General features: G+C 47.0%; 1 protein-coding gene across 2 annotated transcripts in view; it reads right to left on the bottom strand.

Annotated features, from left to right (window-relative positions):
- MAP3K1 (mitogen-activated protein kinase kinase kinase 1) overlaps nt 1-25,842 on the bottom strand; it is a 78,339-nt gene that overhangs the window by 35,645 nt on the left and 16,852 nt on the right. Inside the window, exons 1-2 of one of the 2 annotated variants that reach the window (XM_066240925.1) lie at nt 20,801-20,841; nt 2,933-3,083 (exon numbers count right to left, since the gene is read on the bottom strand). In XM_066240925.1, coding sequence (XP_066097022.1) covers nt 2,933-3,076 — 144 coding nt within the window. In that variant the 5' untranslated portion in view covers nt 3,077-3,083; nt 20,801-20,841. Of the gene's footprint in view, nt 1-2,932; nt 3,084-20,800; nt 20,842-25,842 lie in introns of those variants that run through there. The other variant, XM_066240916.1, reaches the window with a different exon arrangement.

Here is a 25,842-nt window from a genome sequence, read left to right as displayed (position 1 = left end):
ACTTGTTTTTGTCTTTACAAAATTTTTTGAAGGGCAAAAAATCCAAAAATGAAAAAGATATCAAATAAGCACTGGTTCAATTTTTCGCATCAAAAGATAAAACATTTTTCAAAAATGGGATATACAAATTGCCCTCACACTGGCAAGAAATCACTAATAATAATGGCAATTATATTATTTAATAAGGTTTATTGATGGTAAGAAAAATTTGTATTTTGTTTTATTCCAAAAATGGACAGAACTTTCCGGTAGACCTTATAATAAGCTAGAAGCTTAAAGGTCACTCTCAGACACGGAAATCTGGTTTACAAGAAATCTGCTGTGTTTACAGCACAGGATTTCAGACCCAGTCCTGCTGTGACTCGGGGGTCTAGCCACCTCTGTGGCCCTGGTGAAGTCCTAGCTTAGCAGATATGGCCTGACTCCCTCTCCTCCATTCCACAGGCCAGTCGTGTGCCCAGACATGCCCCAGCCATCCTACTCCTGGGCTCTGACCACACAGTCGCCTGAGCCTGCACCCCTACCCCCCAGACAACATGTCTCTGCCCCGGTGAAAATGTGCCCTCTTTAAGGCTCACACCCCAACCTCCCCGGAACATCCCTGAGATTCTTCCTCTTGCTAAGTCAGTGCTGCCTGTCTGTCCCCTATCACACACACACTGGGCACAGCCACAACCTGTTGTGACAGTTCATACCTCACACTATGGTTACTGTGCACAAGCTGGGGATATTTATACCTCTCTTATATTTTAAGAAGGATTTGATATAACTCACATAGAACATAAAAGCAAATGAAATCAGATTTCCCCAGTAGACTATAAACTTCTTAGGGACAGTAAAAAAATCTGAAAATGAGGAGATGGAGCGGGTGTAATGGGCACCCTCCTCACCACCGTCTTGCATGCAGAATTTGCTGGGAAGGGGACACTAAGAAAAACCAAAATCTGGTCTTAGGTGACTGGATGGTTTCAGTTCATATGCAATAAGGACATATGGATGGCTTCTTTTTAAAAAGCTGTGATTTCTGCTATGATATCTCAAAAGACCCAGACTCTCCACCAGGTCATGGAGCTCCGGTCCAAACTTTAGACACGGCTATGATTGCTCCAACTTCTCTGTATCACGTGGGCAGAAATCCGCCACCTTCTTTCTATGAAATGTTTCAACTGCACGTTCTCTTTCCTAAGGTAAGTCCCCGATTCATCTGTTTTCATCCTCTGCTGTGATCACCGAGGTGGGGAGGGGTCTCAGCCCAGAACCTCATCCGAGGAGCAGAGGGAAGAAATGCGGCTGCTTAGCTGGACAGGGGAGGACTCGTGGGCAACGTGGCAGGTGAACAAGCTGGCGCAGAAAGGAACGGGCCTTCTTCTGAGCCAGGTCCTCAGGGTACAGCTGGCGAGGAGAACGGGCACGACCGTGAGGGGGGTCTAGAAGCCGAGGGTTCTGGGAGACTGAAGAAAGAGGCTGGTTGGCGCCAGACGTCTACCAGAACTTTCTGAGAGGACAGGAATGCTCTCAAACCGCACTGCCCAGTGACAGCAGCCACTAGCCACCAGGGCTGATGAGCGTCTGAAATGCGGCTAGCATGACTGAGGAACTCACTTGTACTTTTATTCATGTTTGGATGTGAACAGCCATATGGGATGGATACCGGGCTAGATGATCATTTGGCAGGGATATAGTCTAGGGCAGGGGTCCCCAAACTTTTTACACAGGGGGCCAGTTCACTGTCCCTCAGACTGTTGGAGGGCTGGACTATAAAAAAAACTATGAACAAATCCCTATGCATACTGCACATATCTTATTTTAAAGTTAAAAAACAAAACAAACAAAAAAAAAAACAGGAACAAATACAATATTTAAAATAAAGAACAAGTAAATTTAAATCAACAAACTGACCAGTTTTTCAATGGGAACAATGGACCTGCTTTTGGCTAATGAGATGGTCAATGTGCTCCTCTCACTGACCACCAATGAAAGAGGTGCCCCTTCCAGAAGTGCGGCGGGGGCCAGATAAATGGCCTCAGGGGGCCGCATGTGGCCCGCGGGCTGTAGTTTGGGGACCCCTGGTCTAGGGGTTTCAAACACCAACTAAATGGTTTGCTCAGTAACTTTTATGACTATATCCCCTTCCCCTCACCCGGACACACACACACATACCCCAAATCTAAAGGGTCATCCCTGTTGAGAAGGATCAGCACGTGGCATGGCATGGACTGGCCCTGGGTCACTGTCCCCACCTGTGCCCCCCCTCCCCTATGAGAATGGAATAGATCTGATGGGCAGGTACAGCCCATTTCACTGCCCACGGCCATGCTGGGCTCCACTGGGGCTCAGTGGTTTACAAACTGAAGGACCAACCCTCCACTGGCAGCCAGGTTGCGACTGGTTTTCCTGTGGGGACCTGGGACCGAACCAGCAGGACCTCAGAGATTGGCTGCTGCTTCAAAATGGAAAACCGTGGCGAAGGATGGCGTGCATTTCCTTCCTAACCCCGGATTTGGTTGCTTCCCCAAAACCCGGGGCATCTTTTAAACTTGATCTCAAAGCCATCAGTCTATCTAATCTTTTTCTGACTTCCTGAAATATCTTTGGAATTAAGATTCAAATATCCTACACCTTAGAGATACAGCATCAACACAATGTTTGAAAAACAATTTTTCTTTTTCAGGCTGTTGAGGGACAGGGCAACGATCCAGCGAAAGGATTGCAGAGGCAGACAGCAGAGGGCAGTGTGGCCTCATGTGTTCCGGCCTGCCGGGCCAGGCTGCCACTGGCCACCACACTGCCAGGTGTCCAGTGAGCACAGGGCCAGCCTTTCCTCCCATGTGGCCAGTCAGACCCCGGCATCCACACCGGAGAGGGGCAAAGAGCTCCCAAGAGCTGCGGACGCACTTGCCCGCCCCGCTCCGCCCTCCAGCGGGCCACTTACCACGGGGCCCCGGCGGCTCCTGCGTTCCAGCCATTCGTGCCGCCAGGCCGGCATGCAGGTGGCCTTCAGCTTCTCCCGGATCACCCGCTCCTCGGGGCGGTCGTCCATCTTGTGCAGCCCCTTGAGGGTGTCTTTGCTCTCCATCTCGCGGCTGCAAGGGGGCAGATATAAGAGGGACTTTACAGATGAGAAATAATTTGCGAGGACAAGTAGAATGATACACTACACTTTCAATGGACACGTAAGGACAGAGATGAACTGTTGAACACCCCCAATGTCGTAAGTGAGGAGAGAGACTGTCACGGGGACCACACACATGAAGCGAGGGTGCCGAGTGTGGTCTGATGGCCAAGTGTTACGTCCTCACAGAGGAAGGTTCTGCTTAGAACAGGGGTCAGGAACCTTTTTGGCTGAGAGAGCCATGAACGCCACATATTTTAAAATGTAATTCCGTGAGAGCCATACAACGACCTGTGTACGTTATGTATTACCCAATGAAAATTTGGTGTTGTCCTGGAGTACAGCTGTGAATGGCTCCAGCCACCCACAACCATGAACCTGAGCGGTAGGAAATGAATGGCTTGTAATACATGAGAGTGTTTTATATTTTCTTTCTTTTTTTTTTTTTTGTATTTTTCTGAAGTTGGAAACGGGGAGGCAGTCAGACAGACGGCCGCATGTGCCCAACCGGGATCCACCCAACACGCCCACCAGGGGGCAATGCTCTGCCCATCTGGGGCGTCGCTCTGTTGCAACCAGAGCCATTCTAGCACCTGAGGCAGAGGCCACAAAGCCATCCTCAGAGCCCGGGCCAACTTTGCTCCAATGGAGCCTTGGCTGCGGGAGGGGAAGAGAGAGACAGAGATGAAGGAGAGGGGGAGGGGTGGAGAAGCAGATGGGCGCTTCTCCTATGTGCCAGGGCCAGGAATCAAACCCAAGACTCCTGCACGCCAGGCCGACACTCTACCACTGAGCCAACAGGCCAGAGCCTATTTTTAACCTTTTTTTTTTAATTAAAGATTTGTCTGTGAGCCAGATGCAGCCATCAAAAGAACCACATCTGGCTTGCAAGCCATAGGTCCCTGACACAGCCCTACCCGTGGGTGGTGACCATGGGTCCTGGGATGTACGGCACAGAGGCAGCACACGTGTTCATGAAGACGGTGCTGTTTCTAAGGACAGTTCTCCCATATTCCCACATGTGTGATGGAAGGGTATTTGCAGATGAGGGTATTTTACTGCCTTTCTATCCCAGAATGTCCAGTAACTCAATTCAACACAGACCAAGTCTGGGATATGTACTCGTGTTCTGAAATAAACTACATAAATATGTATGTAAAGTCATAGGTGAAACCTAATAAGTACATCTTCTGTGGCCCCCACATTATTTTTTTCAGATCCTGAATGATTACACTGCATTCTCAGGACAGTGACCCACAACTAAGTATTTGGGGGGCTCCACAAATAGACCACAGTACACATGTGGGACTTTTAAAACCTGGTTCTTGAGAAACAAAGTAACTGCAGTCTGGAGGAAGTAACAGCTTTTTTAAAAGTATGCTAACTTCAGTAACTATTTTGGAAGTTCTATAAAGCTACACAGAACAGTGGTTTTTCCACACAGATATGAAAAGGAAGTACCAGAGACGATAACGAACCACAAGTTTACTGAGTCAAATTCAAACTCCTCTGGGAATTTTCCAGCTTGTCCTAAGTATAGAGTGTCGGCATCTTCAGAGAACCAGCAGCAACGTCAACTTAAGACTTAACATGTACTCGGAAGGAAGCGGCCCGCCGCTGTTACTGAAACGTCAGTAACCGGGCAGCTGCTGTGCCAGAGGCTGGCCAGAGAGCTTCAGGAAACTCAGAGAGCTCATGACATCTGACAGCTGCACACAGGTGTGAAGACCATGCAGAATGTCCCCGCCACACAGGTACACAAACTGTCACAAAGAACGGAAGAAAGGAGGAGGGAGGAAGAAGAGACTGATTCTCTGATTTACTTAGAAGTGTTTGGCTGCTTATCTTGCTCTAATTATATCATAAAACACAATGTGAGGGGTAGGGGGGTATAAGAGAGGGGAAGGGGTGGGGAGAGAGGGAGGGATGTTTGCTTCAAAATTCATCCTGCTCTGCCAACGCATACCCAAGAAAACTCAGATTTATAGGTGACCAAATTCAGGAGCTGACAGCAAACCCAAGAGTCACTCCCACCTCTGGTTTGGAAAGCACTGCCCCTCAGTAACAGGGGCTGTGGGCAGGGTTCCCAGGCTGTTCTTGGAAGGTACATCCACGTTCATACCAGAAGCCCCTGTCCTGGACCGGCCTGTTATCTCCCCTAGGTCTGTCCTGTGCTCCGTCTCTCCCCTGGTGCCCACCCGGCACCTGGGACACTCCTAGTCTAAACACACTCTCCCGGGTGATGTGGCCTCTTCCTTGCCCAGTGTCAGAAATAACATAATCCTTTGAACCAATTTCGTATTACAAGTCACAGGGGATGAACACACCAGCAGCTCCACTGTGCACCCACCTAAGATGACTTCCTTAGCATAAATACTCTGAAATGGAAACTGCTGGGTCAAAATGTGTACTTTTTGGTACATTAACTAAGACTTCAGATGCTAATGGCAAATTATCTTTAAGACAATGCATACCCATTCACAGACACCCCCCCCCCCCCAGTCAAGCTGCCAACTTACCTGGTCTGAACGCAGGTGAGCCTCAATCCTTTACAACAGGCTTCAGGGTACACCCTGGCTCCCCCCCCCCCCACTTAATCCCTTGGCGGCTCCCCTGGACTTAAGACTAAAATCCAACATGGTTAACATGGCCAGTGACACCTGCTACATCTAGTCTTGGCTCACTCCTAAAAATGCCCCTCCTACTTGGGCTTGGGCACCAGCTGCTTCTCACCTGTCTACTTCTCACCTTGTTGATGTCTAACATGAGCTTTTCTTCAGCTCCCTGGGACCCACCTCAGTCAGGAGCCCAGGTCCCATCCCTGCACATTTCCTTTGAAGGGCTCACTGCAACCTTCAAGCCCCACCCAACCATCGGCCCAGGGGGCAGGTGCCAGTTGATGCTGGATCATGGCAGACCCAACATCTAACAGAGTCTGGCTTGTAACAGGTGTTAAAACATATAATATATTAAATAAATGACTATTTATTAACATTTCTGGCAGTCCTAAGCACCTTTCTAGTTTTAAAATTCAATGACTGCTCCTATTTGATCTTTTTATAGTCTCTCATTTAACTAAGAATACATTTGTCATTTAGATGCAACTCAGAACAATTTTTGTTGTTCCTAAATTAATATGCAAATATAAACCAAAGTGCTCTTCTTAATGTCTTCATAAGTAATAATTACATATAAATAATTCTAGGCCCTGGCCGGTTGGTTCAGTGGTAGATTGTCAGCCTGGTGTGCAGGAGTCCCAGGTTCGATTCCCGGCCAGAGCACACAGGAAGCCCATCTGCTTCTCCACCCCTCCCCCTCTCCTTCATCTCTGTCTCTCTCTTCCCCTCCGGCAGCCAAGGCTCCACTGGAGCAAAGTTGGCTTGGGCGCTGAGGATGGCTCTGTGGCCTCTGCCTCAGGCGCTAGAATGGTTCTGGTTGCAACAGAGTGACGCCCCAGATGGGCAGAGCATTGCCCCCTGGTGGGCATGCCGAGTGGATCCTGGTTGGGCGCATGCGGGAGTCTGTCTGCCTCCCCGTTTCCAACTTCAGAAAAATACAAAAAATACAAAATAATAATAATAATAATTCTACAGCCTGACCAGGCAGTGGCGCAGTGGATAGAGCCTTGGACTGAGATGCTGAGGACCCAGTTCAAAACCCCGAGGTTGCCAGCTTGAGCGCGGGCTCATCTGGTCTGAGCAAACCTCACCGGCTTGAACCCAAGGTTGCTGGCTCGAGCAAGGGGTCACTCGGTCTGATGAAGGCCCATGGTCAAGGCACATATGAGAAAGCAATCAATGAGAAAGCAATCAATGAACAACTAAGGAGCCACAAGGAAGAACTGATGCTTCTGATCTCTCTCCCTTCCTGTCTGTCCCTATCTGTCCCACTCTCTGTCTCTGTCAAAAAAAAAAAAAATTCAAAATGTGTATTTTTTCACATTTTAGTATCTCTGAAATTGGAATGCCTCTGACAATCAACTGTTATAATTTAATGGGCACAGTTTATCACCTTTCTTCATAGTATATACAATAATGGTACAACTTACAGCCAACAGGATCTTAGATTCTATGAAATACACTGTAAATCCTATTCTACCTGTTGGGGAAGGGGGGGGGGGGGAATCATACCTACTCAGTTTCATTTGTCTCTGAAATAGAAATCAAAATGGGAATAATAAAAATCTTTCCTTATACACTTTTATTGTTTTGTTATAATGCTGACAGTCTTCACAGATCAGATACAGAGAGGGCTGTTATTTTTACCAGCTGCATGTGCGCATACACAGAGCAGTGACCGTCATTTTACCTAATTAATGCAACACCTATGGCAGAAAGTACCTCTTCAAACACACACACGCACTCATCTAAGTGGAGATGTAAAATCACGGATGATCAGAAGGCCTCTCACATGTGTTGGGGGCAACGTGGACATTGGGGAACATTATTCTTGCCCTATCCATTATCCAGAACCATACTTGTTATCTTAACTAAAATAATAGCTTTTGTATTCGACTTTTCAGCAAAATGAACATGTGTATTTTGGGAATACTTTGAGGACTTCAAAAATAAACAAATACAATTTCAGCCGGATAAAGATGAGAAATTTAAACATTGTTACAGATTAAGCTTTATTTTTCTTCCTTTCCTGTTTATTTAGGAAACACAGTGTTTCTTGCTGTTTTTTGGTTTCTAAACATCCCTCAGAATGAATTTGTGATTGACTCAGAACTTTTCTCCCCAGGTTAGGTTTTCCAAGTTCTTGCCTCTTTCTAGTCCAATAGAATTTACCTGCTACACACAAGATGTTTCAGTGGCCCTGACCCTGACCCCGAGTGGTGGTACCAACTCTAACTCAGCAGTCTGTGGAGCGTTTGTTCAAGTGTCTGCGCCCCTCACCATGCCAGGAGCTCTTCCAGGGAAAGTTCTGACACCTTCCTCACTTTCCCGTCACCAGGGCCTCAGGTCCCGGATGGGCCCCACAAGGCACCACATGGCACCAGAGGGCTTGTGCCACCACGACCACCTCCCCTCCACAGTCCACAGGTGGCAGCAATGTGCCTGGTTCCAAAGGCCCTCTGGACTGGCTGGAACCGCACCATCCACACCTGTTCTCCCTGGGAGTCTGAATGTGAGCTGCTCAGATGGCATCCCTACAGGAAAAATGGCAGCAAGGAGAGAGAGAGAGCAAAGCAGGAAGGAGGAGCAAGGAGGCAGAGCTGAGGGAGAGAGGGAGGACGAGCCTGAGGAGACACAGTAGGAAATGGAAGGAGGCACCTGAGAGCTGCCGTCCCAGAATGCTACGAGGGCCCGCTGCGGAGTCCCGCCCTGGGTCCCACTCTTCGCTCTGAAACAAACCCTGATGTGCTGCTCCTGCAGCCTCCGGGAGCCGGCCTCACACCAATCCCGCTCACTGCCCTGGCAACACGGGATGGCCAAGAAACACCCAGAAGCAGAGCCCCGCCAAGGTGTCATGACTTGTAAGGTGTTTTTCTTCAATGGTTCCTCTTTAGCATGTGGATATTTTGTTAGTTAACAGCTAGTGATGGGGACAACGTCGCAGACACATCCTACGTTTGTAACAGCTGGGTGTCGCGTGCCAGTGCCCTCTGCCAGCTGCCCTACCAAACGGGCACCACCTGAGCTCAGAGTGGCCAGGTGACATGGCTGGGGGCACAGCTGGTCAGTGGCAGTACCTGGTGTCAATGGTATGGCAGGTCACTGTCAAATCCGAGCCTGTTTTTACGTCACTGTCAGACATCCGTGCTGGCACATCCTGATGAGAACACAGAAAGCCGAAACAGTTTCTACAATGGTGACTCTCAGACTAGGAGAGTTAAAGACATACGTTCACGCCATTCATTAGTCAAGCACTTCGCCTGTCGGGAGTGACAGAGGCTATAATGATCACAGTAAACCTTCCTGGAAGTGAATGTGGTTTGATCCAGGATATAGAAACATGTCCACACGGTTCAGATATGGCGAACCTTACAAATGAGATGCAATTCCTCCAGTGTCCAAGGGACCTCATGGGGCCCTGGCAATCACACAGCACAGCTTAGGACAAACACAACAGCGCCACCAACTGAGGCCTCCTTGTGAAGTTCTCACAGAGGTGAGAATCCACATACTAAAATCTGGGGAAGACCTCTTCCAAAACAGAGCAAGCCCACGGTGGGATCCTTAAAATGTAAGTTTCCAGGTAAAAGGCAAATGAAAGAATGACTTCGGTAAGTGACCACAGAGTCCAACAATTCCTCATGGGATACGGCACTGGGCCAACGGTCCCAACAAGGCCATCCCAGTCACGTCCCCTGATGGGAATGTACCATCTTACTAGATAACAAAATGACAAGGAGGTTATTATGTATCCAAGTGGGTAAAAGTCTAGATGTGAAAAATACAAGATGTGCACTCACATGTGAAGGGTTCCCGTCTAGTTTCCTGCAGGGCAAGAGGAAAATCATTCCTTGCAAGCGCTAAAATTCGATGACTTACATCTGAGGCCAAAACATGTATCCCCATACTGAAACAGCTCTTTTTCTCCCTTAAGATGATTTTTCCAGAGTTGTGCTGTCATGGGTAGTAACTTTTGCTTTTTCCCGTTTCAGAGCCAGGAGGATTAGATAAAACCATCAGTAAAGGCAACAATTTCGTTTTCTTGGAATGCAACATTTATCACATATGGAACTTGACACAAGAAACAGTGGACTTTATCCCGGGTTATGCTCAGTGACATCTGACCCTGAGAACTGAAAATGGTACCCCTCCTACTTATTTACAGTGAGAAGTGAAGAACTCCCCCCCCCCGACACCCCAGGCAGAATAACAGGTATCTTGTCTTTAGCACAGAGAAGTTCTGTTCATGTCTAAATATGGGGGTATGGCCACTGTAGTCACTTTATAATACCATGCTGAGTTTCAGACATCTTTATGGGGGATTATTTTGAGTATTCTGTATAAATCTTCCTGTTTAATCCTTTGAGGGAAACAGGCACAGGATTTCACCCTCGGAAAGCTCACAGGCTGGTTAAGTACTTAAAGGGTTAACTAATTCAGAGGTCAAAAAACGAAGACAATAATATAACTTTTTATCAACATTTAAAGCAGTTTAATACCACCTTAGCAATTCTGACGAACTCATTTACAAATAATTCTAAATTATCATGTACATACTAAAAATCAATTTATCTGACATCACGGATCAGTTTCTATTAAAATATTATCCCACTCGAGTGTGAACATTAAAATTACTGTCTGGCAAAATGACAGGATTCTGAAATAGAGAAAAAGGTCTAGAACTATGAAGAGTCCACATGAAATGAACCAAACTTAAACCTAGAGAATATGATGGGCAATCACACTGCAAAGGCTCACTCATGAGCTGGCCTAGGCCAGCCCAGACAAGCTCAAGGTCTCCAGGGAAGGGCTTCTGCGGCATTTTCTGTAGCTCTGAACAAAACCAGGGTGCCAGAAGCTGCGGGCTTGACAAACCGCTGCTGACTGGGAGTCAGAGAGGCTGGTGTCTCTTCAAATCAACAGAGATCTGGGGAATGACATGGGGCCAGCGCTGGACTCAGCACATACAATGGACACACACCCCACTTAACCCGTATCTCACATGTCTCTTTGGGACGTATCAAGAATTTCAAAGAAAACAGGAAGAATATTCAAAAGCTTTTCCTACTTCTAAATTAGTAATCTGTAAAACACTGGCTGGACAATCCTTGTGTAGCTACAACAATAGGAAGGTCATAGAAGGCAGAGAGGGTTACCGGAAAGTATCAAACCATTCTTAAATGGAGTAACTCTATATAAAATTTTTTTTTTTACAGTTAATTACTAGTGTATGGAGTGAACCATATGCCTCACAATTGCCCCTTAGAGAAGACAAGTATCTCAAAAACAAAGTATACTTTCTGTACAATTCTATAAGATAAGCTGTTATATGTATGCTAGAATGTACATGTAAAGCAACTGCTCTTCTACAGATACTGATATTACACTGGTAATTATGACTCAGTGTGCTATAAATTCAGACACCATTGATAAATTTTTAAGTATACCTAAAAATTGATAACTACCAACTAGGACACTGATGTGATAAATAAAGCATACAGTATGAACTGAAGAAGGAAAAAAAGGTTCTAGGTGGTTTTCTTTTATGAACCATGTTTTTGTTTAAGTCTACTTGAGACTATTTTATTATTAAAAGGCACCTTTCTTGATCACAAATATTTGAAGGAGTTATGAATGTGATTAAAAACTGTGCTGCAGGAAAAGTCAATTTTGTTAACACACAGAGGTTCACATGGACGACAATAGACGGCAAAGTTAGTGACACCAAGGTGAAGCCGCAAGGCTATACTTTCAGGGGGATGTGCTTACACAGGAGTAAATGTCAACCAACCCACAGGGCTGTTTCCTGGGGCTTGACTGCAACTAAACCAAGAAAAAGATTTATAAGGTCTACCGGAAAGTTCTGTCCGTTTCTATCACAAGTTTCGACACGTAAGCACATATTTATTTGGCGCATGTGTGCCTCTCTATTTTTATCACTTAATGTATACATACTGACGTAGCAAATTAACTAAAACAAAGTTGATTCACGTTAGTCTTATGTGTGAAGTGATAGTGTACCCATGGCTACTAATAAAGTTCATTTACACCACTGTAATTTTTACGAATTTCAATAAGGAAGAAATGCTACAGAAGCATGTCTGTCACATCCACCATATTCTCCGGACTTAGTACCCTCCGACTATCACTTGTTTTTGTCCTTACAAAATTTTTTGAAGGGCAAAAGACTCAAAAATGAAGAAGATAACAAACAAGCACTGGTTCAATTTTTCGCATCAAAAGAAAAAACATTTTTCAAAAATGGGATATACAAATTGCCCTCACGCTGGCAAGAAATCAATAATAATGGCAATTATATTATTTAATAAAGTTTATTGATGGTAAGAAAAATTTATATTTTATTTCAAAAACGGACAGAACTTTCCGATAGACCTTATGCGATTCTCTCAATCCACCTATTAGCTACTGCTCAGTCACAGAGAAATACAGAGCAACAGGGCAGAGACTCAGCAAGTCCCAGCAGGTCCCTGTATCTCAGCAACCTGGCCAATCCCGGTGTGGCTCTGCCCCTCAGAAAGCCGCCCCTTAGAAACCTGGCCAATCCCTGTGCATCTACCCCCTTCAGAAACTTAGCCAATCCCAGTGTCTCCACCCCCAGAAACCCAGCCAATCCTGGTGCATCTCCACCCCCATCCCCAGCCAATCCTGGTGCGTCTCCACCTCAGAAACCTAGCCAATCCCTGTGTGTCTCTGAGCCTCAGAAACCCGCCCCTTAGAATTCTGGCCAATCCCTGTGCATCTACCCCCTCAGAAACCTAGCCCATCCCAGTGTGTCTCCACCACCAAACCCAGCCAATCCCAGTGCGTCTCCGCCCTCAGACCCAGCCAATCCTGATGTGTCTCCACCGCTCAGAAACCTAGCCAATCCCGGTGTGACTCCACCCTTAGAAACCTAGCCAATCCCGGTATGTCTCCATCTGAGAAAGTTAGCTGGTAGATTCCAATAAAAGCCACACATTCAAATTATTAGCGTGCCACAAACAAATGAGTTTAATATGCATTACTGATGATATCACGCAATAGTGGAACTGAGGTGTTCTATACAAACCTGAAAAAAGAATCATTTTGTCTTCTCATTGTGCCGAGAGATGAATATAAAGACCAATCAATTTACATAAGAATAAAACCAATTACACACACTTGATCAAGCCAGGAGAGCTGTAAAATAACGATCAGACATATTGACAAGTGTGTAAGTGACGGGTCAGGAAAATGTCACACTGCAAGAGAAGTTCAAGCTCACCAGAAGGAGGATGTAATTGAGAAGACAGCTCAAATACACAGCCAGATTGGGCCAGGGGCGTAAAGTGATGCAGAGACCATTGGCAGTGACTACATTGACAGATTTTTTTTTTTTTTTTTTTTTGTATTTCTCTGAAGCTGGAAACGGGGAGAGACAGACAGACTATCGCAGGCGCCAGACCGGGATCCACCTGGCACGCCCACCAGGGGGCGATGCTCTGCCCCTCCGGGTCGTCGCTCTGTAGTTAACAGAGCCACTCTAGCGCCTGGGGCAGAGGCCAAGGAGTCATCCCCAGCGCCCAGGCCATCTTTGCTCCAATGGAGCCTCGGCTGCGGGAGGGGAAGAGAGAGAGGAAGGCGAGGGGGAGGGTTGGAGAAGTAGATGGGCTCTTCTCCTGTGTGCCCTGGCGGGGAATCGAACCCGCGACTTCTGCACGCCAGGCTGATGCTCTACCACTGAGCCAACTGGCCAGGGCCACATTGACAGATATTTTAAAGAAAACTAGAGAAAATCAGAAAAATCAAGTTGGATTAGTAAGGAAGTGAAAATTCCAGAAGATTAGCAATTTGCAATACGAAAATATTATTTTTTTAAAAAGCAGTCCAGGAGACCAACCAGAGAAGGCAAGGGCAGACAGCTAGCTCTTCAAGCAAGCAGCCTCTCTGTGGGCGTGAAAACACCAACTGAAGCAAAACCAACGTGGTCAGAACCCTAAGGATCTAAGGCTCAAGTTCTATGACATTCACTGCCATGTCACAAGTGATGAACTAAAAAGTTCTATGGTGATATTTATGTAGACAAGTGAAAGTTGTAAAAAACAGTCCACATGGGCAGAAACGGGTTTCATTATTTTGCATAATTCATCCTGTCACAAAATTTATGACAACTGTAGTGACAGAAAAACACTGAAAGACAAAACCAATGGACTGAAAGTCACCAGCTGTCCCTGGAATGCTGACTACTTGAACTCAATCCTTCTTAGAAATAGTTTTCTTACTCATGAAATCAAGCACTTTTTTTTTTTTTTTTTTTTTAATTTAAGAGAGAGAGGAAGGGAGAGAGACAGAAACACTGATCTGTTTCCATATGTGCCCTGACTGGGAATCAAACCAGCAACCTCTGCCTATCAGGATGATGCTCTAATCAACTGAGCTATCCAGCCAGGGTGAAAACAATCACTTTTGCATCAGTATTCCAAATACTACTGTTCTTCCACGTCTTCCCAGGGAGAAAGATTCACATTATTCTTTTCCCCTCAGCCATAAACTTGGAAGTTCTATCAAGTTTAAGGAACCAATGTTTACACAGGGAGTATAAGACCAATATGGTCCTATTTCTCTCCAACAAAAGCCCAGGAAGGATTCAAATATTTGGATTTTGTAGGCTTGTATTCTTTTGATAGTGCTAAAAATTCCATTGTTTATCCCTTCCTTTGTTGTGTCTTTGATACTTAACAAGATCTTTTAGAAATCTTGGGGGGGGGGAATGGGACGTGTGAGCAGCCTCTTAACTGTTGAACACAGATCAGATGAAGCAAGGAAAAGGATGCTATTTTTTTTTTTACAGTATTTGTCTAAATGTGTATTTCCTTCAAGAATTCCCCTTCCATGCTACTTGACAAATCTAGGGCTGGAAAGTCTAAGACCACAGACGCATAAATGTAGGAGCTTCCACACCACGGCAGAGAAGGGGATCAGGACTCCGTGAACCACGTGAACAAGGCAATGTATCTGCCCTCCACCCAAGAGTACCTACAGAGCTCATGGCACAGAGCAGGTATCAGGGGATAGATAGCTGCTCCTTTACCATTTTGGTTTTCATCAGAAAGATACCAAGTGTTAGAGGCTCTGATGTGTTTTTCTTTGGAACCTTCTCCAATGGGTGCGGCTACATTTGCACTAAGGCAATTATCTTTAATGAGATCTGACAGTTCAGTCTGAGTCTTCTTAGAATCTAAGGGATCAAGTGAACAACACAAATGAATGGCAGAGTGGTCTGCTACTGTCCACCCCCCCCCCCAAGAGTTCATGAAAACTGGTTTCAAGTTAAAAATGTGACATTCTGAGCATCTTCTAGGTTAATGAAAACTCTTGGATTGTTTTTAATGCTTCCGAATTAAGAAGAGGGGACAGTGCTGAGCTGGAGCACAAAGCCCTCTCACAGCCTGTGCTAGAATGGCTCCTTTCAAACCCCACAGAACAGCTAGTCCTGTCTCTGCAGTCCTTCCTTCTAGCTGGTGGACAGACATGTCCACTGGGATGCTCAGAATGAGGAAGACTGACTTGCCAACAAATGGAGCTTGCTTCTCTGTGCTTTTCATGCTAGAAAACCACTCCGTTCCATGAACCTTGGCACGCCTACTATATGTATGTGTAAGTTCTGGCCCAGGCAACAGAAGTAAATACAAAGTGGGGTAAAGAAATGAAAGATAAGTAAGGCAGATCTCCACCGCCCCACCCCTCCATCCCCAGGAGCTTTAGTCTTAGCACACACAGAAAATACAATGCCATCTCGGCTGTGACAGAAGTATTTCAATACATCATCAATAGTTTCAAGGACGGAGTGATCTTTGTTCTTGATTTTTTCGAGGGGGACCCTGGAAAGATCTACAGACGACATGCTACTTGAGTGAAGAGAAGGAACAGAATTGGCATGTATGGAGCTAGCTGGTGACTGTTGAAAGGGCATTTTCTAGACAAAAGAAACAACTCTGGTGAAAATAATGTTCTATAAAATACTATAGAGCTTATAATTCTGCTGTTTAGGAATCATTAGATAAAATAAAGTTAAACCAGTTTATTTCAAGACCTATGTGTGGCCCAGTGGTAGAGCATCAGCCCAGCGTACAAAAGTCCCAGATTTGATGCCTGGTCAGGGCACACAAAAGAAGCGACCATCTGTTCCCCTCCACCGCCCGTCTCCCTTCTCTCCCTCCCTCTTCCCCTCCTGCAGCCTGTGGCTCGTTGGGTCCAAGCATTGGCTTCAGGTGCTGAGGATAGCTCAGCTGATTTAAGCACTGGCCTCAGGGTGGGGGGGTGCCAGGTGGATCCCGGTCAGGGTACATGCAGGGGTCTGTTTCTCTATCTTCCCTCTTCTCACTTAAAAACAAAACAAAACAAGAAAGAGCTATGGAGATCATAATTTTCTAAGAGGGAAAATAATTGGTCTACAGCATTCCTCACACTTGTTTGGCATATAAGTCCTTAACACGTTAGCAGAACACCTTTGATTATTGTCCTGGGCATTTATTGCCAGAAGTCTGTCCTCGGTCATCTCTGAAATCCTTTCTGGCTCAAACTGGTCAATCTGTATGAGAAAAGTCCGGAGAAGACACTAACAGCAGCTGTCACGATGTCTCGAGTGTCAGTGGGTTTTCCGTGTCACTAAGACTCCAGGAACTCAAGATGCGGGAGAAAGACGGACAACCAGCTAAACAGACAGGTCAAGTCACCACCACACACACATCCTAGGAGAAGTGGGTGCCACACCTGCCGACCTGGCCCAGTCTGACCGCTCGCAGAGGCTCTAGTTTGTCTCTAAGATATGTCCCTGGGTCTATGTACACTCACTCTGCCAAGGACTTAGGTCTGCAGCAAGGACAAAGAGACATCAGCCAAAACAAACAAACAACAAAAACCCCAACGAGCCATTTTCTCTAAAACAATCCCCAGATGCTTAGAGGAAAGAAAGCACCAGAATATGAAACAGAACGGGGCGCTGGTGCGTGGTTCTCACCTCACTGAAAGCTCTGGACTTGGACACAAAGGGAGTAAGCACTCGTGTGCCTGCGACACTGACTGCAGTGTCCCACAGTGATGGGTTGGGAGCGGGTCACAGCAGAGACAGAAAGACCAGGTGGCCAAAGGGGACAGTGCCCTTCAGGGACAGCTACTGGGCCACTGAGCGAACCCATTCCCCAGTATATGAGAGACCACACGGGGATTTCAGAAAGTACTGGGGTCTGTCGGGGGTACTGATGGGGCAGCAGCCAGCCAACCTGGGTTGTATGCACAACAAAACTAAAAGGGCTTCTTATTCCACAGAGGTGACGTACTTGAAGGACACGTCCTAGGACAGGGCAGACGAAGGGAGAAGTCAGACCACGGACATAAGGCTCATGGACAGCCTGACCAGTGATGCCGCAGTGGATAGAGCGCTGACCCAGGATGCTGAGGGCCCTGGTTTAAAAGCCTGAGGTCGCTGGCTTGATCACAGGATCACCGACATGAACCCATGGTTGCTGGTTCAAGCCCAAGGTCACTGGCTTGAATAAGGGGTCACTGGCTCGGCTTGAGCCCCCTGGGCCAAGGCACGTATGAGAAGCTATTAATAAACAACTAAAGTGAAGCAACTACAAATGGATGCTTCTCATCTCTCTTCTCACCCTCCTTCTCTCTCTCTCTCTCTCTCAAAAAAAAAAAAACAAAAACAAAACTGTGGACAGTGATCAGGACATGAGCTGTGGACCCAACCTGCCCATACACACATCAAAGTTCTGGGTACAAGAGGGTTAGGGAGGGATATATGGTGACAGGAGACCTGACGTAGGGTGGTGACACACAATACAATATACAGATGACGTATTATAGAACTATGCACCTGAAACTAAAATGTCACCCCAATACACCCAATAAAGTAAAAATAAATTTAAACAAACAAACAAACATATCCAAGGTCTGACACTCCCACACGGTTTTGGCTCAGGTCAATCAGCCTCTCTGCACCCCAGTCTCCCCTTGTAAAGCAGGGGTGACAATGCCTGGTGTATACAGTGGCTGTGAGGGTTAACTAAGTTAATCTGTGTTAGTCTCCCTCGTTTCTGCGGTAACACAGAGACATCAGCTCACACTGACACAGTTCCTGTGTGCCCTCAGTGGTCTAAGCCTCCTGCACACAGTTCTCCCATCAGAGCATTACCAGAATAAACGCCGAGCACCCGGCACAGCTCCCAGGGCACGTGTGGTGCACACACACAATGCCGGCACCAGGACCACATTGCTGCTGTCATCACTGACGAGGACAATGAAGATGACCACGGAGCCACCCAGGCATGGTCCATACAGTGGACCCACTGAGTCACAGGCTGCAGGTGTGGCCTGTACAGTGGCTCTGAGCCTCGCATGGGCTACAAGGTAGGAGGTTGTCACCTGCATTGTGCAGTGAAGGCAATTTGCAGGAAGACCGAGTCATTCGACTGAGAACCCACAGGAAGCGGGGACCCTGAGTTTTAGAACTGGTCTCTCCGGCACCAGAGCCCCATCATCCTCCTTCTGTGTGATGCTGCTTCCTAATTTCTTTGAACAACACGTTTGTTGAAACATAGGTGCAAACAGCAACACGTAACTCTCTTTTTCAGTTCTGGGAGGTAGCGGAGTGGACTAGCGACAGCTGGAGGGTGAGGACTGCTGTGCAGGGGACCACGTGGCCCCTCACCTGTGGCAGCTGAAGGGAGCCCGGAGGTCAAAGGGCCCAACTGTCCCTCTAACAGGGGCTTCTTTCCAGCACCCCCCCCCCCCCACGCATCCGACTGCAGCAAACGTGATAACGCAAACAGTTAACATGAAGGCAGAGGTGTCATGGCTGCTCGCTCTACGAGCTGTTAATACTTTCCCCCTGTTATTTTTCTGTATGGCCTTTACACTTCCTTACCAATCAACATGGGCTACTGAACGCCTCTACACGGTGGGCAGCGTCATGGAGCCCAAGAAAAGTAATGGAGATTCCTAGTCAAGTCCGAAACGAAGGCCACTCACCAGCTGCGTGGTCCATGGTGATTCACAACCTTTCTGGAATTCAGAGGACTTAGCAAATCAGACCGGACTACAAAATGGTAGGTCAGGGCTGTCCAGGGTGAACATTATGATTCACTTACTAAAGCCTCTCTCTAAATGGTATAGTCCTGGCGAAGGAACTAGAACATCAAAAAATATAAAGCTCAACAGGCCCACAAATTCCCTTTAACTGAGAACTCCGGAGACTACCTCCCAATGGTTCACTGGGTAAAATATTCTTTGCTCTTCTATCATGCATTGCCCTCAGCCCCCACAGTGTTTTCAAATGTGAGAATCTTTACTTAACATGCCCGTCACTATCTGTGTGGTCACACGTGGATTCATAGACACTGTGAAAACTCCGTCTGGGAAACATCAAACTTAGACTCGGTACCTGAAATGGTCCCTTGTCACTAAAGCAATTTAGACCTAATGACTGAAAGGGGTAAGGATCACATGACATGAAGGGACTCTATCAAAAATCTTAGGAAACCCTGGCCAGATAGCTCGGCTGGTTAGAGCACCATCCTGAAGCGCAGAGGTTGCCACTTTGATCCCCGGTCAGGGCACAGACAGGAGGAGCTCGATGTTTCTGTCTTTCTTTCTTTCCCTTCCTCTCTTTTTCTCTAAAATCAATGATACACATTGAAATTAAAATAAAAAACTCTCAGAAAGATTACTGTCAGGAGGCGCATTCCAGAAAGGAGTGACCACAAAATACAGATTTTTTTAAAGGTTATTTTACACTGGAAACATGAATTCTCCTAGTCAGAGATGTGAAGTGTAGCTTGAAACAAGAAACAGGGCATCGGGCTCTCTGGCCCAGCCCCCCATTGTGACAGTGTCCCAGCTTGAATCCTCACTCCCCGCCCCGGGCCCTCTGCAAGGACAGCAGCGCCTGGTTCTCACATAATCTGGTGTCGCGATCTCAGAAATGCTTTCTGGGTCAAAGCCACAGAGGGGATGTTTCCCTGGAATACGGCACTAACCGCTAACTGTTCATGACTCATTCTGAGTGCTCACTGGAAAACACAATTTTGGCTAAAATATTTCTTCTTCTGTATTAATGAAAATGATCATGTTTTCAGAGAATGTGTGCCACTCAGCCATAGTCCTTATTCAAGAGGATTGAGGTCACTGCTTTTTTTTTTTAAGAGCTACTATCTTAGATGGAATTTATTCTTTAAACTGAAAAAAAAATGACTAACTTTGGTTAATTACATCTGGTGTTTAAGGACACAACATACATACATCCTGTTAACTTGGCATATATCTGGGTGAGACAAGACAGGCTTTTGTGAACAAGGTGAAGGGATTAAAGCCAAGGAGAAAAGCTCACAGACACAGACAACAGTGTGGGGACTACAAGAGGGAAAGGCGGCGGGGGCGGAACAGAGTGTGCGGGGATGAATGGAGATGGAAGCAGACCTGCTCGGGGTGGTGAGCACACAACACAACGTACAGAGGATGCACTATAGAACCGTGCACCTGAAACCTGTATAATTTTATTAACCAATATCACCTCAATAAATTCAATAAAATTTTTTAAAAGAGAGGTTTTATATGGAGTAAATTCTAATACCTTACACTATATACATATATTTTCTATATACCTATATATTTTCTTTTTGTTTTCACTTCAGGATTTTAACACAAAATATCATCGCAGTGCTATTAATTGTATACAGCACACTGCTGTATAATTAGTCTGTCTACATATGCAAGTACAAGTCAACCGACTATATAATCTACCTCCCTTTGAAAAGAAAAAATCACTCTCTACTTGCACGGTCTGATAAATGAGTGGAAAAGCGAGAAATAACTGGTACCTAGCAATGAATAAAACCAACACACCACAAAAAAAAGTGTAAATAAACTACAAACCACAGCCATGTAAAATTCACAAATAAACCTTTTAATTCTGATACTGCCGTCATCACCAGCGTTCACGCTTTCAACTTTTCCCTGGTGAGATAATATCTTCTTGTTAGGAATGACCAAAAAAACAACAACAATAAAACACCACGTGGATCACCTGAGGCAGGTATGTGGCTCTGCAGTTCAGGAATCTCCCCCAAATGACCTGCTGCCCAGCTGTGCTTGAACAATCTCTGTCGCATCCCCTAGGAGGCTGAGATGTCTCCAGTAGATCGTGACCTGTGTCACATGTTCCGCAATCCCCTTCACATCTTCCTTGGGAGTAATACCTTCCCAGCCATCTGCTCATTGAGCTTTAATATGCCCCCCCCCCCCCAACTCAGGAAAACAAGACACAAAGCCTTTGGCCCTGAGTCCTGTGAAAGAGTGGGAAGGTTTGAGGCGCGCAAAGTACTGAGCTGTGCATACACTGAGATGTCGTCTGTACACCTGATTTTGGAGGTACGACATCCCTCTAAGAACACCAGCCTCCCTGGTTAAGCCACTGGAAGAGGGGCCCCAGGAGGTGAACAAACTTCTTGTGTGGCATTAACTATATAGCACACAACTTGGAGACAACTGTGAATTCAAAGGAAATTTTCTAGGAACAGAAGAGGAGAGAAGGAAAAAAAATCCTGCTTCAGCAGGTGGCACTGTTTCCTTACAGATGTAACTCAGGCAGCTGTTAGTGTTACAGATGTCATCTGCCTACTAATCACTTGAAAGAGAAGGCCCAGGTTAATGCCCACATGCTGTGCTAAATATAGCCTGAATCCTTACTCTTTGTCCACCTAAATAACATCTTCCTCGTTTCAACTGGGATTCTGGAGGTGTTCATAAATAGGACAATTTCTCACCACTCTTCTCAAAGCTGCAATTCAGAACCAAATGCATAATTGAATTTATTTTAGACCGGCAGGTTTTGACTTATGCCTTAGCCTGGACAACGCTTCAAAAAGACACTCATCATAACTGCCTTCTAAATTTTAATGAATTCCGTTATGAAAGAATAACAGGAATGGAAATGGGGTGGTGACTGTACTTTTAATAAATTACATTATTGCCTTACTTGCTTTAAAACATGACAGCCACTCTTTTCCGTCCACATGAACGTGAACTCTCTTTGCCTAGAATAAACAGCTCTGACTTAATCTGTTATCCTTCTGGGCTGACATGAACCTCAAAACTTGTAAGCTGAAAAGTGGAAACAGAGCTGACAATTGATGTGTGAGCTTATCTAGTACACAGAAGAGGCAAACAAAAAAATTTAATAAAATCTGTCTATCTTTCCCTAGGTATAGTCTCGGTCTTAACACCCTATAGGGTCCCCACCTCCTTACTCAGGTCCCAGAATCAGCCCTTCCTGGGACAAACTGTCCAGACGATGCCTTCAGCCTTCCCCCTGGTCACGGGCCTCTAACTCTGTCTGGAGGTGTGGATGGGGGTCTTCCCACATCCCCACCCAGCAAGCAGCCGTTATAAAGGCCTCATTATCTGTCTGCAGCACCTGGCTGTGAGACCCGCAAGGGCAGGAACTGCCTTGACTTCCTGTCCCCTGCCCTGGCAGAGAACCCATCATAGAGGCCCCTCAGTCAGTGTGTGATGAATAAGGAACATACGACTTTGGCCTTAGCCTGTGGCTCCCTGTCTCCCACTCTGACACACCCACACTCACTGCGGGTCTTTCTGGAATGAGCCTCCAGACCAGAAAGACCTGGACGGAGTAAACGCACTTCCCTGAGACCTTGTGTAACTCCAGAACCCACTGCCAGTTCCAGAGAAACCAAGGGAAGAGAGGAGAGTGGGGGACACCTCACAGTAAGATGTGGACATGTCACCAATGGTCGGTCAACATGCTAGGAACTGTGAGCCCAGCTGCCTGTATGTCAGTGAAAACAAACTTTCCTTTAGCTTCGCAACTTGCCCAAGTCTCTAGTTCTGTCAACACCAGCTGATTTTCCTGTGGTTAATGGGAAAAGTGTTGAAGAAAGCCCCAAAAGATTTTGTGCCTGAGAAGGGAGAGGTAGAAGCCATGAGATCACATCTGTCAAAAGTGACTTGACAGGGAAGATGGGATGAGCTGGGGACAGGCCAGGCAGAAGCAGGGCTGGAACCCCAAACCTGGGCCCCTCAGGCCTGGACTGGCCTTGTTTGGGGTACAGTGGCAGGTCGCACCTGAAACCTCAGCCTAACATGGAAAACAGAGCGTCTATTCCACAACGCTCATTTTATTCCAAGGGTTGGGAGAAGGGCTGCAGGGACAGTTCCATGCTAATAATACAAATATGAATAAAATATAAAACCCACACGGAATTAAGGTAAACCAGGAGACTACGGGCTTGAGTCAACTTCGCTCACTGTTCCAAGGATGCTCCTGGGTCCTTTCTCTTAGACGAAAGTGTGCGGATGGCAGCCCAAATGCTCACCAATAAGCCAAAGTCGCGGTTCTCAAGTCTCCCAGCTCAATTCCACATTCACACACACACAAGATATGACAAAACTTCAGAAACTGTTTTGGGGACCTAATTTATCAACGGCATGACAGCTAGCCCCATACTAGTAACAGGTCACCCTGAGCAGAAAGAAGACATGCTGCGTGACCGCCATGTGCCCAGCCACCACCTCTACCTCTTCCCATCGGATACGTGCATTGGTTAGGAACGGCGGTCACCATAGTCAAACGGATGTTTCTAAATAGGGCCTCAATTATTTTCCTAAACACAAATCATTTTTAAATGATATTTCATTATTGCCAAGAAAGTGCTCACAGCTCACCTGCCCAAGCATGTGTGTCACCACACCTGTGCCTTCAGCATCAGTCTGACCGGCTAGCAGTCGGGCACACATGCTGACCAAGTGAGACAGGGAGCAGGACAGGATTTCTACAGGTGACAATGAGGGAGGAGACAAGCAAGAAGACCGGGAAGGGCACCGGAAGCAGCATTCACATCCCCTGAAGGCAAGTCCACAGAACAGGAAGTGCTGTGCAGGGGCCAGGGGGGCACCATGCAGCGGGCTCCGGGCACACTCCCCAGCCGGCATGCTACTGTTCGAGCCGAACTGCAGAAGAGCAGGGACTTCCGTCTGTCATCATGGGCCCCGGCGCCTGGCACAGCGCCAATGCCTCCTCCATGTGTTGAATGAATGAATGTTTTGTTACAGCATGAGCTACAATCACTGGGACACAGAGAAAACGGCAATCTACATGTTTTGTAACCACGGAAACCCAATCACAGACTGGCTTCCTGGCACCATGGGTCAAGCCGCTTCTGGAGAAACATCTGCATTTCCGAACAGCACTGGGCCGTCTGAATGACAAACCCTCCTCTCCCTCCATTGCCCAGCCCAGAAGCGTCCACCTGCCTGTCTTCCTGCCTTAAAATAAAACCAACCACACCAAATCAGATGCTTCTTTGCTTCGCCAATCCTCGACTTCCCCTCCCTCACCCTATCCTCCCCCAGCGTCGCAGGGGCGCCTGTCACCCAGAAAACTGGTGTGTAGACCGCCCTGCTGCCCGGCCTCCCAGCCCTGGGACACTGCTGCTGAGCAACTCTCCCTGGACACAGTTCCCGCCCCCTGTCCTGGGCCTCTCAGGCCCCTGTGTGGCTCCTGCTCTCTTCCAGGAAATACTGCACCCTCAGAGGGAGGAGTCCGCGGGACCCTCCCAGCCGCCCTCCAGGGGTGCGGGGATGAACCTGGCCTGTCCATCACTGAGTTCAAGTGTCCTCAGGACTTTCGGCTCATTCGCTCTCAGTCCCGGCAATAGTGGGTGACTCTGAGCAGCCCCAGCTCCAACGCGTGGCATCAACCTGAAGCTGAACTTACTGTCAATGAGATAAAACAGAAAGCTGAGTGCACAGTACTCTCCACAAGTTATTTCCTTAAAAGCTGTCTACGCTTAAAAATACACATAACAAAATCATTTTCAGGCATCTGACATGGAAATCATTCTTGACATTTATTGGGACGGGGTGCCGACTCATTTTTAAGAAGCACAAGAGTTTTTTTTCCTTCATCATCTGTTTTTCTTCATGGCCACCATCATCTGTGACCCGAAAGGACCACCGACAAACAGCAGCATGTGTGACAGTCAGAGCACAGCGAGGACCGTCAAGCCCGGCAGAACCCACAACTACCCCTCAGTTTTCTCCCGTTTCCCAGGAAAGTAGCTACCAGTCATCTATAACTCGTTAGAAAAGGCAGAACTGAACGGTCTCATCGCCTCCTCAGTGCCCAGCCCAGGGCACACGTGGAGTACATCAGTCAACACGCGCCAACGTCACACGGTGCATGTCTCCACATGCAGCACATGCACAGCGTACAACTAACGGGGATGCAAACACGTTGTTGTTACGAGTTAAGAAAACAAAGTGAGGTTATAAGAGAGACACTGCTCAGGGTGAAGGTACAGTATTTCCCCGGCTGGGAAGGAGATTTCAGGTTTACCTGAGTGGACTTTCTCTAGTTTAACTCACAGATAAGCTCCTTTGTTTGCTGGGAGGCAGAGGCTCAGTTAGACAGATGGCTGGGTGGTCTGAGCCATCAGGCATTTTTAACTATCAGAGAAGACACCTGATGGACGCACCTACTCAGCGGGCACTGGACACATCTGGTGGGCGGGCATTTGTTCCTTACCGTTACTAGAGAGAACAAATGTCAACACGACAATGACCAGGCTGAAGCTCATTGGGCAACAACAATATTGAATGTCAGCCTTGGATTTTCAAATCTTTACTCAGGAAACAGGAGCAACAGCAAAGAAAACACACCTACTCCAAGAATGCTCAAGTCTGAGCTGCGCTTTAATTAATAACCACTGTATATGGAAACAAGCTGTTGGATGAAAAGATCTGATGGCCAGTCTGGCTGTAAAGAAATACATTTCAAAATGCCTGCAGTTCCCGGGAGGCTGGGAATGCAGGTGTGAGCTGGAGGCGCAGGGAGGGGCAGTGTCTATGCAGCACGGGATACAGGGTTCCATGCGGCCTCACTGTACTCCAGCTGCCCGGGGAGTGATGGCCTCGCTTTTCTGGGCCATTTCCACCAGCTGTACAACGGGGATGATGCCTGCTGGCAGGCGGGTCAGACAGCCCGTGCAGGGCGATGGCTCCCACGTGGTCAAGAGCGCTTTGTACGGGCACCTCCCACCTGCTGGTACA

This window comes from Saccopteryx bilineata, chromosome 1 (genome assembly GCF_036850765.1).
Source record: "Saccopteryx bilineata isolate mSacBil1 chromosome 1, mSacBil1_pri_phased_curated, whole genome shotgun sequence".
Taxonomy (NCBI): domain Eukaryota; kingdom Metazoa; phylum Chordata; class Mammalia; order Chiroptera; family Emballonuridae; genus Saccopteryx; species Saccopteryx bilineata.
This window is presented reverse-complemented; position numbering and strand designations above follow the sequence as displayed.